The 13934-nt window shown below is 53.1% G+C and overlaps 1 protein-coding gene across 1 annotated transcript in view; it reads left to right on the top strand.

Moving 5' to 3' along the window:
- PPP1R16B (protein phosphatase 1 regulatory subunit 16B) overlaps positions 1 to 12291 on the top strand; it is a 96684-nt gene extending 84393 nt beyond the window's left edge. Inside the window, 7 exon segments of the mRNA XM_066234714.1 lie at positions 436 to 560; positions 1794 to 1919; positions 2465 to 2540; positions 3277 to 3406; positions 3497 to 3665; positions 7547 to 7981; positions 7983 to 12291. Of these exon segments, the coding sequence (XP_066090811.1) occupies positions 436 to 560; positions 1794 to 1919; positions 2465 to 2540; positions 3277 to 3406; positions 3497 to 3665; positions 7547 to 7981; positions 7983 to 8057 (1136 nt within the window). The 3' untranslated portion in view covers positions 8058 to 12291.
- The last annotated feature ends 1643 nt before the right edge of the window (positions 12292 to 13934 follow it).

The raw sequence follows: 13934 nt of genomic DNA, 5'->3' as shown, positions 1-13934 counted from the left end.
ATTAATTCAGTCGTTCCCATAGCAATAATTCATTGAGCCTTGTGCCAGATGCTCCAAGCACAAGGATATGAAGGAAACTAACAGAGACCCTGGTCAGATAGGCGGTCGGGAGAGAGCAATGGAGGAGGTGGTCTGTGCCGGGCCTAGAGGATAAGGCAGAGCCAGCCATTTGTGCAGTCTGGGGTGGGTGTGCGGACCGTAAGGATTTCCAGGTAGAAGAACCGCCTGTGTAACAGTAACCACACCATTACAGTGCTCACTGGGGGCCAGGCAAGCCTGGCCTTTGTTCTGTGGGCCGGCGTGTGGTGTTTGTGTTCCCTGGGCCTGGAGCACAGTGATCTGTGGGCATGTCTGTCTACCCCCTTGGCTGGAAGACCCTCCCTCCACCCTTGGGGCCCAGGCCTGGGGTGCTGACCGGGTCCCCCTCCCCCACAGGCATCACTCAAGAGAAGATCAACGAGATGCGGGCGGCTCCGGAGCAGCAGATGATCACCGACATCCACTGCATGATCGCGGCGGGCCAGGACCTTGACTGGGTCGATGCGCAGGGCGCCACGCTGGTGAGGGCTTGGGCGGGAACCAAGACCAGCGAGGGCTGGAGCGGGCCAGCACGTGATGGAGGCCACACCTCTGTGGGCGGGGCCTCTGTTCCCTCCCAGCCAGTCTGGCTCCCGTGGGCTCTGGCCTCTGTCTCCCTCCTTGGCTGGGCGGTCCGCTTGCCTTGTCTCCTTCCTGGTCTTCCATCCACTCCCATGATGCACTTTGTGACCACTTCGGGCTCTCTAAGCATGTTAATCACTTCCTGAGTGTTCCTTATGTGCTGAGTATTTTATCTGTTTTCTGGGAGATTGAACAAATGAGGCAGCTAAGGTGGCATGCCCCATTGGAAACCTTGAGTGGTGCTGGGTAGAAGAGCTAGGGCCTTAGCATGAGGCTTTCCCTTACTGGGCATATTGGTTACTATTGCTACATAACAAGCTACCCTACAACTCCAACTCCTCTTAAAACAACAGGAATATTTGTCATCTCGCGTAGTTACTGTGAATCAGGGAATTGGGCACAGTTTGGCCGGGTGGCTCTGGCTTGGGGTCTTTTATGAGGCTGCAGTGAATATGGCAGCCAGGGCTGCTGTCGTTTGCAGGCTTGACTGGGGCTGGGAGGTCCGCGTCCAAGTTAGTGCTGGCTCTTGGCAGGAGGCCTCAGTTTCTTGCCTTCTTGGCACCTCTCCTTAGGGCTACTTGAGTGTCCTCACGACATGACGGCTGCCTCCTCTAGAGTGATTGATCCAAGAGAACATAAGGTAGAAACCACAACAGCTTTTATGACCGAGCCTCAGAGGTCACACACTGCTGCTTCGCAATATCCTGTTTGTGAGACGCGAGTCACTCAATCTGGTCCGTGTTCGAGGGGAGAGGACTTAAGCTCCGTTCCTGAAAGGGAGATGTGTCATAGAATTTATAGACCTATTTTAAAACCAACCTATTGGGCCCCTGAGACCTCTTCCACAGAGCACAGCATATAGTAGCGACTTAGTAAAGGCTGTTGCCTTAACCGCAGGAGCTCTAAGGCCAACCACAGGGGAGAAGAGCTCACTTCTGGGCCTTACCTTCGAGGTCCATATTGCACATGTAATCATTCTCTGCAATGTGGCCGGTATTTCCACCTCATTCTGTTTTATTCTCCCGGCCCCGATAATGATCTGAGACGTGGATTAAAGAGAGAGCTCCCCCAACTCCGAATGTGGGACTGTCGCCCCGCCCCCCGGGGATGCTCACTTCTTTCCTCTCCTTTAGCTGCATGTAGCTGGAGCCAACGGATACCTCCGTGCAGCTGAGCTCCTCCTGGACCACGGAGTGCGCGTGGATGTGAAGGACTGGGATGGCTGGGAGCCCCTGCACGCGGCTGCCTTCTGGGGACAGGTAGTTTTCACCCACAAGGCTGTGGGAAAGGCCGGTACGGGATCGATCGACCTGCTGTTCTTTGCTCTGACAGTTGGTTGAAAAGAACTAAGGACTCACTTAAGGTGTTGAATACAACTAGCGTATGAGCTATGAAAGACCTGGGGAATTTGCAAAAACGTTTGACAGATTATATTCTAACAGGATGGTAAACAGATCTGTCAGAGTAGGAAGTTCCCAGTGTTTCTGCTTTGAGTCGTTTCTCCGTCTGTTTCCCAAACGTTAAATCCGATGGCAGCTTTTGTAGTCCTTCCATAGACACCCGACAACTCTAGAGTTGCAGCTGACTCCTTTTTCTTCTGTGCCTTCGTCCAGGCTTACTGGAAGGAGGTGTCAGCCCACTGTGTCCCAGGATTCCTGGCCCCAGGGTTCAACGCCTTCCCTGGGGACCAACTTTGTCCCTCCATTCCTTGTGTCACATCCTAAGAGGCCTTGGACACTCTCTCCACCTTCTAGGCTTTCTGAGATCTGGACAGTGGGAATGTAGACTTCTTCCTGTGTTTCAGATGCAAATGGCAGAGCTATTGGTGTCCCATGGGGCCAGTCTCAGTGCTAGGACGTCCATGGATGAAATGCCGATAGGTAAGTCCGTCCCAACACTTGGTACACGTATAAGCTGCCATTCAGTTTTTGATGGGTACAGGGATAAATGGATGTCTATATGGTTGGGTAAATGCTGGTTTGATGTATAGATGAATAGATGGATGAATGACTAAATTAATGAATGATAGATTAATGGATAAATGAACAGATAGATGATGGACATGTTGATAGATGGATAGATAAATATGTGGATAAGTAGATGAATGTATGGGTGGAATATGAAATATGGATGGATGGATGGATGGATGGATAAGAGGATGAGTGGGTGGAAGACAAACTTATGGATGGATGACTGGGTCAGTGAAGAAGTAGATAAATGAATGAAAGAATTAAGTGAGTTGAATGATAGGGGGTATATGATTTTAGCACCTTTGCATAGTTTCTTGCTTGGGCCACATGGTATCTACTTGTTTCTACTGATACTTCTTGTGTCCGTGGACAGTTGGTAAAGTTCTACTGGAAACTGTCAAAGGTGTGTGACTCTTTCCATCACAGCCGGGCACCTTAGGAGTTGTGACTGTGCATAGAACCTGGGCCTCCTGTTCTCATCCTCCTCTGAGGATTGGATTGTAGCCCAGGAAATAAAGATGGCATTGTTTTCTCCCCTTCTGCACGCACCAGAGGAGACTGGGAGTTTTGAGTCAGAACCCCTCTGGTCTGAGGGTTCTCTGGGGCCACAGGCTGCCTCCCGTAATAGGCTCCCCTGCCCTTTCAGACCTGTGTGAGGAGGAGGAGTTCAAGGTCCTGCTACTGGAGCTAAAACACAAGCACGACGTCATCATGAAGTCCCAGCTGCGGCACAAGTCGTCCCTGAGCCGGAGGACGTCCAGCGCTGGCAGCCGTGGGTGAGTCAGGGGGCGGGCAGCCGGGGTGCCCATGCATGCTCCTGCCGGTGGCGCCTGGATGCAGCCTCCAGTACCCCCCTCTGCCTTCAGGAAGGTGGTGCGTCGAGCCAGCCTGTCGGACAGGACCAACCTGTACAGGAAGGAGTACGAGGGTGAGGCCATCCTGTGGCAGCAGCGGAGCGCGGCCGAGGACCAGCGGACCGCAACCTACAACGGGGACATCCGGGAGACCAGGACAGACCAGGAGAATAAAGACCCGGTGAGTGGCCTCAGGCTCTGCCCCAGTGTCAGCCACGGCCTTGGGAGGAGGCCAGGGCCCCAGCCTGGTCTGGCCTCTTCATCTGAGAGCCTTTAGAAGGAGGGTAGCTGGGCGGGGCCCTTACACCAGCTGGATCCAGTCTGATGGTGGCAGCTACTGTGGTTCAGAAGGCAAGCCTAGGGTGTGTGTGAGTCAGAGCTGGGAGCTTTGGCACCCAGTAGGGCCTGATAATCAGCAGGGAGTGAATGACCACCATGTGCCTGTCTAATTCTGGGCTTCCCAGAAAAGAGGTTCAGCAGGGCAGCTACCCTGGGTGGGCGGGGCTTATAACCAGATGTTAAGAATTGTGTTTGCCAGGACACATCAGATTGGAGGAAATCTTTTTTTTTTTTTTTTTTCTTAAGCTGGAAACAGGGAGAGACAGCAGACAGACTCCCGCATGCGCCCGACCGGGATCCACCCGGCACGCCCACCAGGGGCGACGCTCTGCCCACCAGGGGGCGATGCTCTGCCCATCCTGGGCGTCGCCATGTTGCGACCAGAGCCACTCTAGCGCCTGAGGCAGAGGCCACAGAGCCATGCCCAGCGCCCGGGCCATCTTTGCTCCAATGGAGCCTTGGCTGTGGGAGGGGAAGAGAGAGACAGAGAGGAAGCGCGGCGGAGGGGTGGAGAAGCAAATGGGCGCTTCTCCTGTGTGCCCTGGCCGGGAATCGAACCCGGGTCCTCCGCACGCTAGGCTGAGGCTCTACCACTGAGCCAACCGGCCAGGGCAAGGAGGAAATCTTTTGAAAATTTGAGTAGGGTACCCGTAGAACCTCTAAGCAGCCTGCCCCAGGAGCAGCCCCTGGTCCTGGGCTCGAGACAGCTTTCTTAAAAAGATGCTCTGTTGGTGTCCTAAGACTGCAGTAACAAATTGCGGCAAACTTGGAGCTTAACGCAGCAGAAATTTATTTTCTCACAGTTCTGGAGGCCAAAAGTCCTATAAACAGCAAGGTGTCAGCAGGGTTGGCTCCCTCTGGGGACTCGGACGGGGCGTCTGCTCCAGGCCCTTCTCCCAGCCTCTGGCGACCCAGCATTCCTTGGCTTTGGCTAGCACGACTCCCAACTCTGCCTCCGTCTTCACGTGGCCTTCTTTCTCGTGTGTGTGTCTGTGTCTCTGTTTCCTCTCATTAGACAGACACTCTAATCCAGTATGACCCCATTTTTTTTTCTTTTTTAATTTTTCTGAAGCTGGAAACCGGGAGAGACAGTCAGACAGACTCCCGCATGCGCCCGACCAGGATCCACCTGGCACGCCCACCAGGGGGCGACGCTCTGCCCACCAGGGGGCGATGCTCTGCCCCTCCAGGGCGTCGCTCTGCCGCGACCAGAGCCACTCTAGCGCCTGGGGCAGAGGCCAAGGAGACATCCCCAGCGCCTGGGCCATCTTTGCTCCAATGGAGCCTTGGCTGCGGGAGGGGAAGAGAGAGACAGAGAGGAAGGAGGGGGGTGGGGGTGGAGAAGCAAATGGGCGCTTCTCCTATGTGCCCTGGCCGGGAATCGAACCCGGGTCCCTCGCATGCCAGGCCGACGCTCTACCGCTGAGCCAACCGGCCAGGGCCAGTATGACCCCATTTTAATCTAACTGATTACATCTCCAAAGACCCTACTTTCAAATAAGGTCATGTTCAAAGGTGTGGGGTGGGCATGAACTTGAGGGGACGCTATTCAACTCAGTGCTGATGCGCTCAGGTCCATGCCCAGCTGTGTCTGCTCAGTGGGGCAGAGGTTTAGGGCCAGAGCAGAAGAGCCGGGGACAAGAAGGGAGAGGCTGACTGTACCAGCCTTTTCGGTTTTACCACCACACAGTGAGCAGCTGGAAGCATTTCTAGACAGTACTGCTTTGGCGGGATGCAAAGTGATTCGTAGGCCAGCGCACTCACACCTCTATCTCAAAGGGACCCTTCTTCCCCAGTGAACAGGGAGGTCTCCTGCGGGCTTGTCTCACCAGCAGGAGCAGTGGAGCCTATGGGGGGGGGATACTCATCAGAGCCACTGGCTGGGACGGACAGGGCAACATGGAGGCTTTGTCCCCTCGGGCTTGGGAGTTGAAGAGAAATGAGTAGACAAATCAAATCGCCTTTCCAATGCCTCAGGCTAGGCTTTATTTATTTTTCTTTGTGTTATATATATTATATATATTTCCTGGAGATCGCTGAAATCTCAAGTCAGCTAGGAAGGAGACTGCCTTCCTTCTTAGCTGCAGAATGTTCCAGTACAAGACGAGGACATGGCAGAACTTCCCACCTGCCTAGTGCCCACGTCCGGGCTGTGCTCTCCTGGGGAGTGTGTGTGGGACAAAGTCCCGGAAACAGGCTTGCTGGTGCGAAGCATTCATACTTTCCAAACACATTTTTTTGAATGATGTGATATTGTCCTCCAAAGACACTGGCAGTGTACACGCCTTGCTGTTTTCCCACACCCTTGTCAGCACTGAGTAGTAGTATACTTCAAGACACATGATAGGTAAACATTTTGCTGTTTTAACTTTTATACCATTGTTTATCAGTGAGGGTGAATATCTTTCCTATGTGTGCATGCTGTATTTTGCCGTAAGTTCTATATTCATGTCCTTTGTCAGAATTTTTTTTTCTTTTGGGTAGTGGGGCTTTTTAAAATAGATTTTTAAGAGCACTTTATTTTGGACATGAGTCCCTTTTCTGTCCTATATGTTGCAAATATTATTCCAGTTTTCTCATGCATCTTTTGACTATGTCTATGGTGATTTTTTTGGTAGGCTTTATACTTTTGTTATGGTCAAATGTATCAACCTTTTCATTTATAGTGTCTAGGCAGCTCTAGTGATCTGGGGATTTCTGGGTGTAAGGGACCCTCGGGTAAGAATCTCTGCTGTTTGGAGTGGAGATATGCTGGGGACACAGAGGAAGGATTGCAAGTGACCAAAACCTCGCCTGCAGTCGGCCTTCACGAAAAAGGCTCATGTAACTGGGAAGTCTGGGCCCAGCTGGATCCTGGGGCTCAGAACACATCCTCAGGGTGCATTCTCTGCCCTCCAGTCTTCCTTCATGTCAGCCTCACAATCAGGCAGGCCCTTTGACATGGTGTCCCCCCAGCCACTAGCTTATATCATTCTCACCACCCGCGATTCCTATAAAAGCAAAACTCGTCTTTCCCAATCATTCTAGCAAAAGTCTCAGGGTTGAGTTTCATCAGACCGGTTTCAGACAAGAGCCCATCCCTGAACCAATTCTTTTTTTTTTTTTTTTTTTTTCTTCTTTCTGAAGTTGGAAACGGGGAGGCAGTCAGACAGACTCCCACATGCATCCGACCGGGATCTACCCAGCATGCCCACCAGGGAACGATGCTCTGCCCATCTGGGGCGTCGCTTTGCCGCAATCAGAGCCATTCTAGCACCTGAGGCAGAGGCCACAGAGCCATCCTCAGTGCCTGGGCCAACTTTGCTCCAGTGGAGCCTTGGCTGTGGGAGGGGAAGAGAGAGACAGAGAGGAAGGAGAGGGGGAGGGGTGGAGAAGCAGATGGGTTCTTCTCCTGTGTGCCCTGGCCGGGAATCGAACCTGGGTCTCCTGCACGCCAGGCCAACGCTCTACCACTGAGCCAACCGGCCAGGGCCCCTGAACCAATTCTTATAGTGAGCATGTTGCCTGTCCAGGCCTGGGGTTGTGGTACAAGGATAGGGGTTAGTCAGCTCTACTGAAACACGTTGATTGGTGAGTTCCCCAAAGCCGAATGGAGGTCCCATTCCCCAGGTAGGGAAGATGAAGAGAGGACAGGTCTGGACAACAATGCCCTCAGCAGAGGTGCAGGTGGGGAGTGGGTTCTGATCCTCCAGCCAGCTAGTAATAGTGTCCCTTCCCTCTCAGAACCCACGGCTGGAGAAGCCCGTGCTGCTCTCTGAGTTTCCTACCAAGATCCCACGAAGTGAAATGGACATGCCTGTTGAGAACGGCCTCCGGGCTCCGGTCAGCGCCTACCAGTACGCACTGTCCAATGGGGATGTGTGGAAAGTGCACGAGGTGCCCGACTACAGCATGGTGTATGGCGGCCCCGGTGTGGCCGATGCCGCCCCGCCCTGGACTGGCTACAAGGAGCAGAGCCCCCAGACGCTCCTGGAGCTGAAGCGGCACCGGGCCGCAGCCAAGCTGCTCAGCCACCCCTTCCTGAGCTCCCACCTGGGCGGCGGCGTGGCCAGGACGGGCGAGAGCAGCAGTGAAGGCAAGGCCCCCTTGATCGGAGGCAGAACTTCACCATACAGCAGCAACGGGACCTCGGTGTATTACACGGTCACCAGCGGAGACCCCCCCCCTCTTGAAGTTCAAGGCCCCCATAGAGGAGATGGAAGAGAAGGTCCATGGCTGCTGCCGCATCTCGTAGTCTCCATGTGAGGGAGGAGAGAGATGCTTGGTGGGAGGCGGGGCGGGGGATCCCTGAAATCCAGCCCAGCCCAGCCCAGCAACCCTGGCTGGGGAGGCCTCAGAGGGCAGCTGCGGGGAGACGGCTCTGCTTTCTAGAGGAACGCTGACCCCGCCCCTCAGCCAGCTGCCCAGCCGTCACCTTTCCCACGGTCTGCTTCCTGCTGCATTGTCTGCCATCCGAAGGAGGGCCCTGGCGGCTTCCGGACTCGCCCTGCCTCTGATTTTGGGAGGGAGGGCTGGGACTCCAGTTCTGTTGTTGGTAAAGGCTTCTCTGGACCAGTATTCGCATGTCCCCCACCCCCTCCATACATACACACACTTCGTCAACATGTGTACAAATGACAGCGGGACTCCTGGGAAGCAGGCAGGACAGAGGATTTGTGGGCTGTTCCCCAGAAGATTCAGGTTAAGACTCAGAGTTCTACCACCACTGCCAATGTGGCTTTAGCAGGGGAGGGGGCCTGCGAAGCTGAGACCCATAGTCGTACCCAGAGTCCTTTCAGGCTCTGGGTCACCATCCACATCTGACAGGAGCAGGAAGTCCTCTCTGTGTTCAGAGGGAGCCACGGACCCGCAGGGGTAGATGAAAGGGACACCGCCAGCTCCTGACAGCCTTGCCCCTGCCAGGAGCCGGCTGTGTGACCACCCAGGGCCCGAAGTTGAAAAGCATTCCTGGAATAATCCAAATCACATCTTGTTCTTGGATGGACACATCAAAAAGTAGAGGGGAACACAGTGTTTCCAAAAGCGTATTTGATAAAAGAATTATTCGAGGTTGTGAAGCTTTAGGCAGGAGGGAACTGAACTTGGCTGCTTTCGTGGATAATGTCATGATCACTAGGTTTTACTGACTGGTGTTGAAAACCGGAACCTAGAAGAGGAGCTCCAGTTGGAAGGGCGTTCCCAAGGGGAGGGGTGAGCTCATGTTGGTACTGTCTCAGCCAGCCCCCCTCAGACTGAGCCGGCGGGGGGGGGGGGGGGGGGGAGCAGTGTGGGGCTGCTGCCCCTCCCCCACACACACACTCCCAGAGTGAATGCTCAGGACCCCAGGCCCAGCTCTGCCTTTTCTGGACTCAGTGAAACAAGTGGCCAGCCGGCCCTTGTGAGTTCCTGCCTGGCCCAGGGGCTCCCAGCCTGCTCCTGCTGGAGTGGTGACAGCCTAGGGCTACAAACCCCGGGTGCCTATGGCCAGCACCCTGAGCTGCATTCAGGAGAGAGGCTGGGGCTGGGTCTCACCCCAGCCCAACAGCCTCGGCACCCCAATCTCCCTGATGCTGGGGAGGCTGGACACGGGCCTGCTTCCCCATAGCCTTGCCCAGGCCAGGGGCCAGCTGTGTGACTACCCATTCAATTCGCCGGAGGGACAGGCTGCCCGCCACCTCTCCGCTGCCTTCTCTCGAGCCCCTTCAAAATTGTCGCCTATGAGTTGGGCGCTGTCTGCTGGCTCAGCCTAAACCCATTGGTGTAACTAGTGAGCAGGCTTGTTCCCTGCCCTGGGCGCCTTTTATTTTCCCTGAAACTACCTCCATAAAGCGCTAAAGGTGCCCCCTAGGTCCAGATTCTGCAATTTGGGGGGGAAATCTGGGTTCCCTTTAACTCTCCTCTTTCTGAGCCTATGAAAAATTCTCCCTGGGGGCACCTGGGCCCGGGGGGGGGGGTGCTGTGGCTGGAGACATTCCCATGCCTACTGTGCCACAGCATTAGTAATGGGCCAGCTGTTTGTCATTCCCAGTCCCCACTGTGGCCCCCACAGTCCCCTACAACCCAGAGAGGGAGCTGGCTCGCAAGGGGCATGGCTGATGCTTTGCAGCAGTAGGCAGCTGGGCAGGAGAGCAGGGGGCTCAAGGGAGTCACTGGGCCCCTGGTGGCTCTTTTATAAGGGAGAGTCACACCTTCAGGCCACCTCACCCCAATTCCAAGACAGTTCCAGTCTAGGGTGAAGGGACAAGGTCAAGGGACTGCAGACAGGTGTGTGTGATGCCTCCTATGTCTCCAGGGTCTGGGGTGGGCTCTCATCATCTCATCCTATGGCTGCAGCAGGGCAGGGATGAGCTAAAACACACGTACTTTTGGCTTTAAAACAGTGTTCAGATCAGATGAACACTGAAATTCCTCTTGAGCCCGCTTCAGCTGCAAGCTGGGGAGTGCCGAGGGAAGCCACACACTTCTCAGGAGAGGGCTGTGCAGGTTGTGGGATCTGGTTGCTCGGGTCCCTAGTCGGAAGGTGTTTATTGCCCACTCTAAGCCCTCTGGCCATTTGCTCCTTCCCCCTTGCTTCCTGCCTGCTGGGCCATTCCTGTCCCCCCAGAAGGCTGGGAATCCTGACAGGAGCAACTGAAGACTCGAGGACAAGCTCATATGCTCCATCAGAGATAAACCATTATCTGGCGGGGCTTCAAGTACCCAGGGTGCATTTCCTGCAGGTCTTTTGGGTGTTGAAGGACAAGCTGGGGCCAAGGTCATGCATTTATTCACTCATGTAGTTTATTAAGTAGTTGTGACATACCAGGCACTATGTTAGGTTCTGGGGATAGAGGAGGAACAAGATAAAGTGAGGAGACTGCTCTTTAGGGTTTTCATCCCTTGAGGACCATGGATGTCAGCAGCAGCCCATTCAGTTCATCTGAGATAGAGTGACTGCATCCTGGTCCAGCATCTTTTTGCTTTTCAGCTCCTAGACTCCCTAGAGTAAGAACCCTTTTAGCCAGGAAACAGCTGTCATGGCCAATTCTAGATGACATTTGCCACTAAATGCAGATGCTGGACCTTGGGTTGCAGGAAAACACCACCCCAAATCTATATGGAACTCTCAGGCTTCCTAGCTACCTTCAGGCCAGCATATTTGAGGCACTGTATAATAGTAGTTTGAGGCCAGTGTCTAGAAAAATAAGAAGTCTGGAATTTGCTGCCCACTGCATCTTAGGTTTTAAACTCATTGTCTCTTGCTCATTTTTGCTATTTATTGTGTAGTCTTCCTGCCCCACCAATGGATAATGGGAGGAAAAAGAGCTTCTCCTTTAACATCAAATCCTTTCTCATGAATCTGCCTCTCTCCTGGCTAGCATGGATCAAAGAGCTGAGAGAATGCTTGCAAGGTTGACCAGATGCCCAGCTCTTGCAGAGACTCAGGTTTGGTGACAGTTTCTGGCAGATTGAAGGAAGCTACTTCCAAAGCAGGTGCCAAATGGCTCACTGTGAACTCTGCCCTTGTTCCCACCCTATGTCCCAGACAATTGGAAATTGGTGGCTATCCCCAGATAGTGAGTTTCTGGCCAGTGGCTCTGGGAAGCTGAATGAACCCCAGAACCAGGATGACTAAAGACTTCAGGATATAGTTCTCCATCAGATAGCATCAATGAAACTGCTCTGCACTGTTTGACCAATTTAAGTGGGCTTAGGAGGTTAACAAGGGCATGTCCTATCCCTGTCCTAACCCACCACAGTTTGCTGGCTTTGTAGTAACATAAGACCATTTGGGTTATTGGTGTCAGATACCTTTTGATCTGGAGCTCTTTCACCTGCTTTCCCAGGGGCAGGATACTGGGGCATTTTCCAGAAGGCACTCCATACAAGATGCTCAAAAGGACAATATTTAACCCTTGCTATTGTAGCCTGGGGACAGCCTCCCCTCCCCCAGGGCATGTAAGAGCAAAGGGTCATGTGGTCAGTGGATAACTCCACAGAAGTGACCTCTTTGCCAGAAACTATAGCTCTCTCCTTGATCGGAGTCTCTTGGAGGCAAGTTGGCCAGAGGACCTGCTTCCCATGGGCATGCAAGTGCCATCGCGTGGGGCCTGGCTCTGCGCACCCAGGAAGAGTCTGCAGACCCCCAGTCCTCCGCAATAACTCACCAGACCAGAAGCCACTGATGTACAGAGAACACAAGAAAAAAAATGTATTTTATGTGAAGAAAAAGTTTAAACTCTGTATACTGTATCAGCAGCTTTGTGTAAAAATGGCAATCAAGAGAGTCTAATATATTTAAAACTTTTTTTAAAAAGAAATCCTCGCGGATCTTTGATATTGTATTGGAGTAACTTTCAGGTAGCTCCTCGCCATGCGGCCATCGTGGGCTTGTGTCCAAGGCCATGGCCCAACCACATCCCAAAGGGAGTTGCTTCCAGCTGCCAAGGCCTGTGACGGAATTCGCTGTTGAGTTTTTAATTGAGATTATTAAATTCCTTTTAATAACACCCGTTAGTCTGGCTGTGGTCATTGCTGTGAGCTCTCTTGGACTGTGCTGAGTTGAATTCACAAAGAGGGAATGCCTGGGGTAGAAGGTGGAGAATCCCTGTTCCCACCACGGAAGACTCTCCCAGGAGCCCCTACAGCAGCCAGAGCCCGGAGGTCTCAGACACGGAACAGATGTCTTTCCAGACTGGGAGATGGCGAAACCTGGTAAATTCGTGTGAAGATGAATGGTTGGGGAGGACCTTCACTCTGTCAATGTTCCCTTTGGAATTAACACAGAGCCCTATAATATATATACATATATTTCACACTTTCACAGGTTTGTCTGATGACCTATTTATATGTAACGGGGCTGCCCCTCCATTCTGTTCTATTCTTGGAGTGCACTGACCTGTCTGTCCTCTTCTCTCCACCCCATCCCACCCCCATCTTTTTCTTTGTATGGCTTATAGTGAGGAGATAAAATACTCCTACCCCACATCATTACAACGATACAGCAGGTGAGACCCTGGTTATCCTCACTTTTCCCTGAGGCAATAGAGGCACTGCCGAGCTATGTGGTTGCACAACCCCAGACCACTATCCTTGTCTTTGTCATTTGCAGACATTTGTTGGTATCTTGGAAGAGGATGGCAAAGAGTACTTTCTTGGGCCCTTCTGGACGCTGGATGCCAGAGCAGGGACACATGGAAGGCCCCACACCGGGGCTTAAAAAACTTATCAAACAGGCTGGGATGGGGAGAGAATGGGAAGAACAGAGGTATCTTTGCAGCAGCGGGCATTCACCTACTTAAACAGTTTATTGGTTTCTAAATAATAATGGTAAGCTCTCACATGTAGGCAGTACTTTACTGTTGTACCTATGCTTTCTCATTTACTCACAAAAAAATGAGGCCTGAACATCGACTATGGCATTTAGCCTGGTGGAGCTCTCGATGAGCTTGACAAGAGGCTTTGGAAGAGCCAAGGAGATGTAAGCTTGAATGGACAGGGTTCAAGAGAGAATGGGAGGAAAGCTGGAGACACAACTCATTTGAGGTTTTTTTTTTAATTTTATTTTTTTATTTTTATTTTTTATTTTTCTGAAGCTGGAAACGGGGAGAGACAGTCAGACAGACTCCCGCATGCCCCCGACTGGGATCCACCTGGCACGCCCACCAGGGGGCGACGCTCTGCCCACCAGGGGGCGATGCTCTGCCCCTCCAGGGGCGTCGCTCTGTTGTGACCAGAGCCACTCTAGAGCCTGGGGCAGAAGCCATGGAGCTATCCCCAGTGCCTGGGCCATCCCTGCTCCAATGGAGCCTTGGCTGCGGGAGGGGAAGAGAGAGACAGAGAGAAGGAAAGGGGGAGGGGTGGAGAAGCAGATGGGCGCCTCTCCTGTGTGCCCTGGCCCGGAATCGAACCCGGGACTTCTGCACGCCAGGCCGACGCTCTACCACTGAGCCAACCGGCCAGGGCTCATTTGAGGTTTTGTGCTGTCAAAGTGAGCAGAGGAATGGGGAGGAAGGTCTAGCCGCTAGACATTCTAGCAGAATGTAGAGTCAAGAGAGGGTTGTTTTAAGATGAAAAAATATTTTAGCCCTGGCCCAGTAAGTAGCTCAGGTGGCTAGAGCACCATCCCAACATGTCAACATTGCAGGTTCGA

This window comes from Saccopteryx bilineata, chromosome 6, assembly GCF_036850765.1.
Source record: "Saccopteryx bilineata isolate mSacBil1 chromosome 6, mSacBil1_pri_phased_curated, whole genome shotgun sequence".
NCBI lineage: Eukaryota > Metazoa > Chordata > Mammalia > Chiroptera > Emballonuridae > Saccopteryx > Saccopteryx bilineata.
The sequence above is the reverse complement of the archived record's forward strand: the minus strand, read 5'-3'. Positions and strand labels throughout refer to the sequence as shown.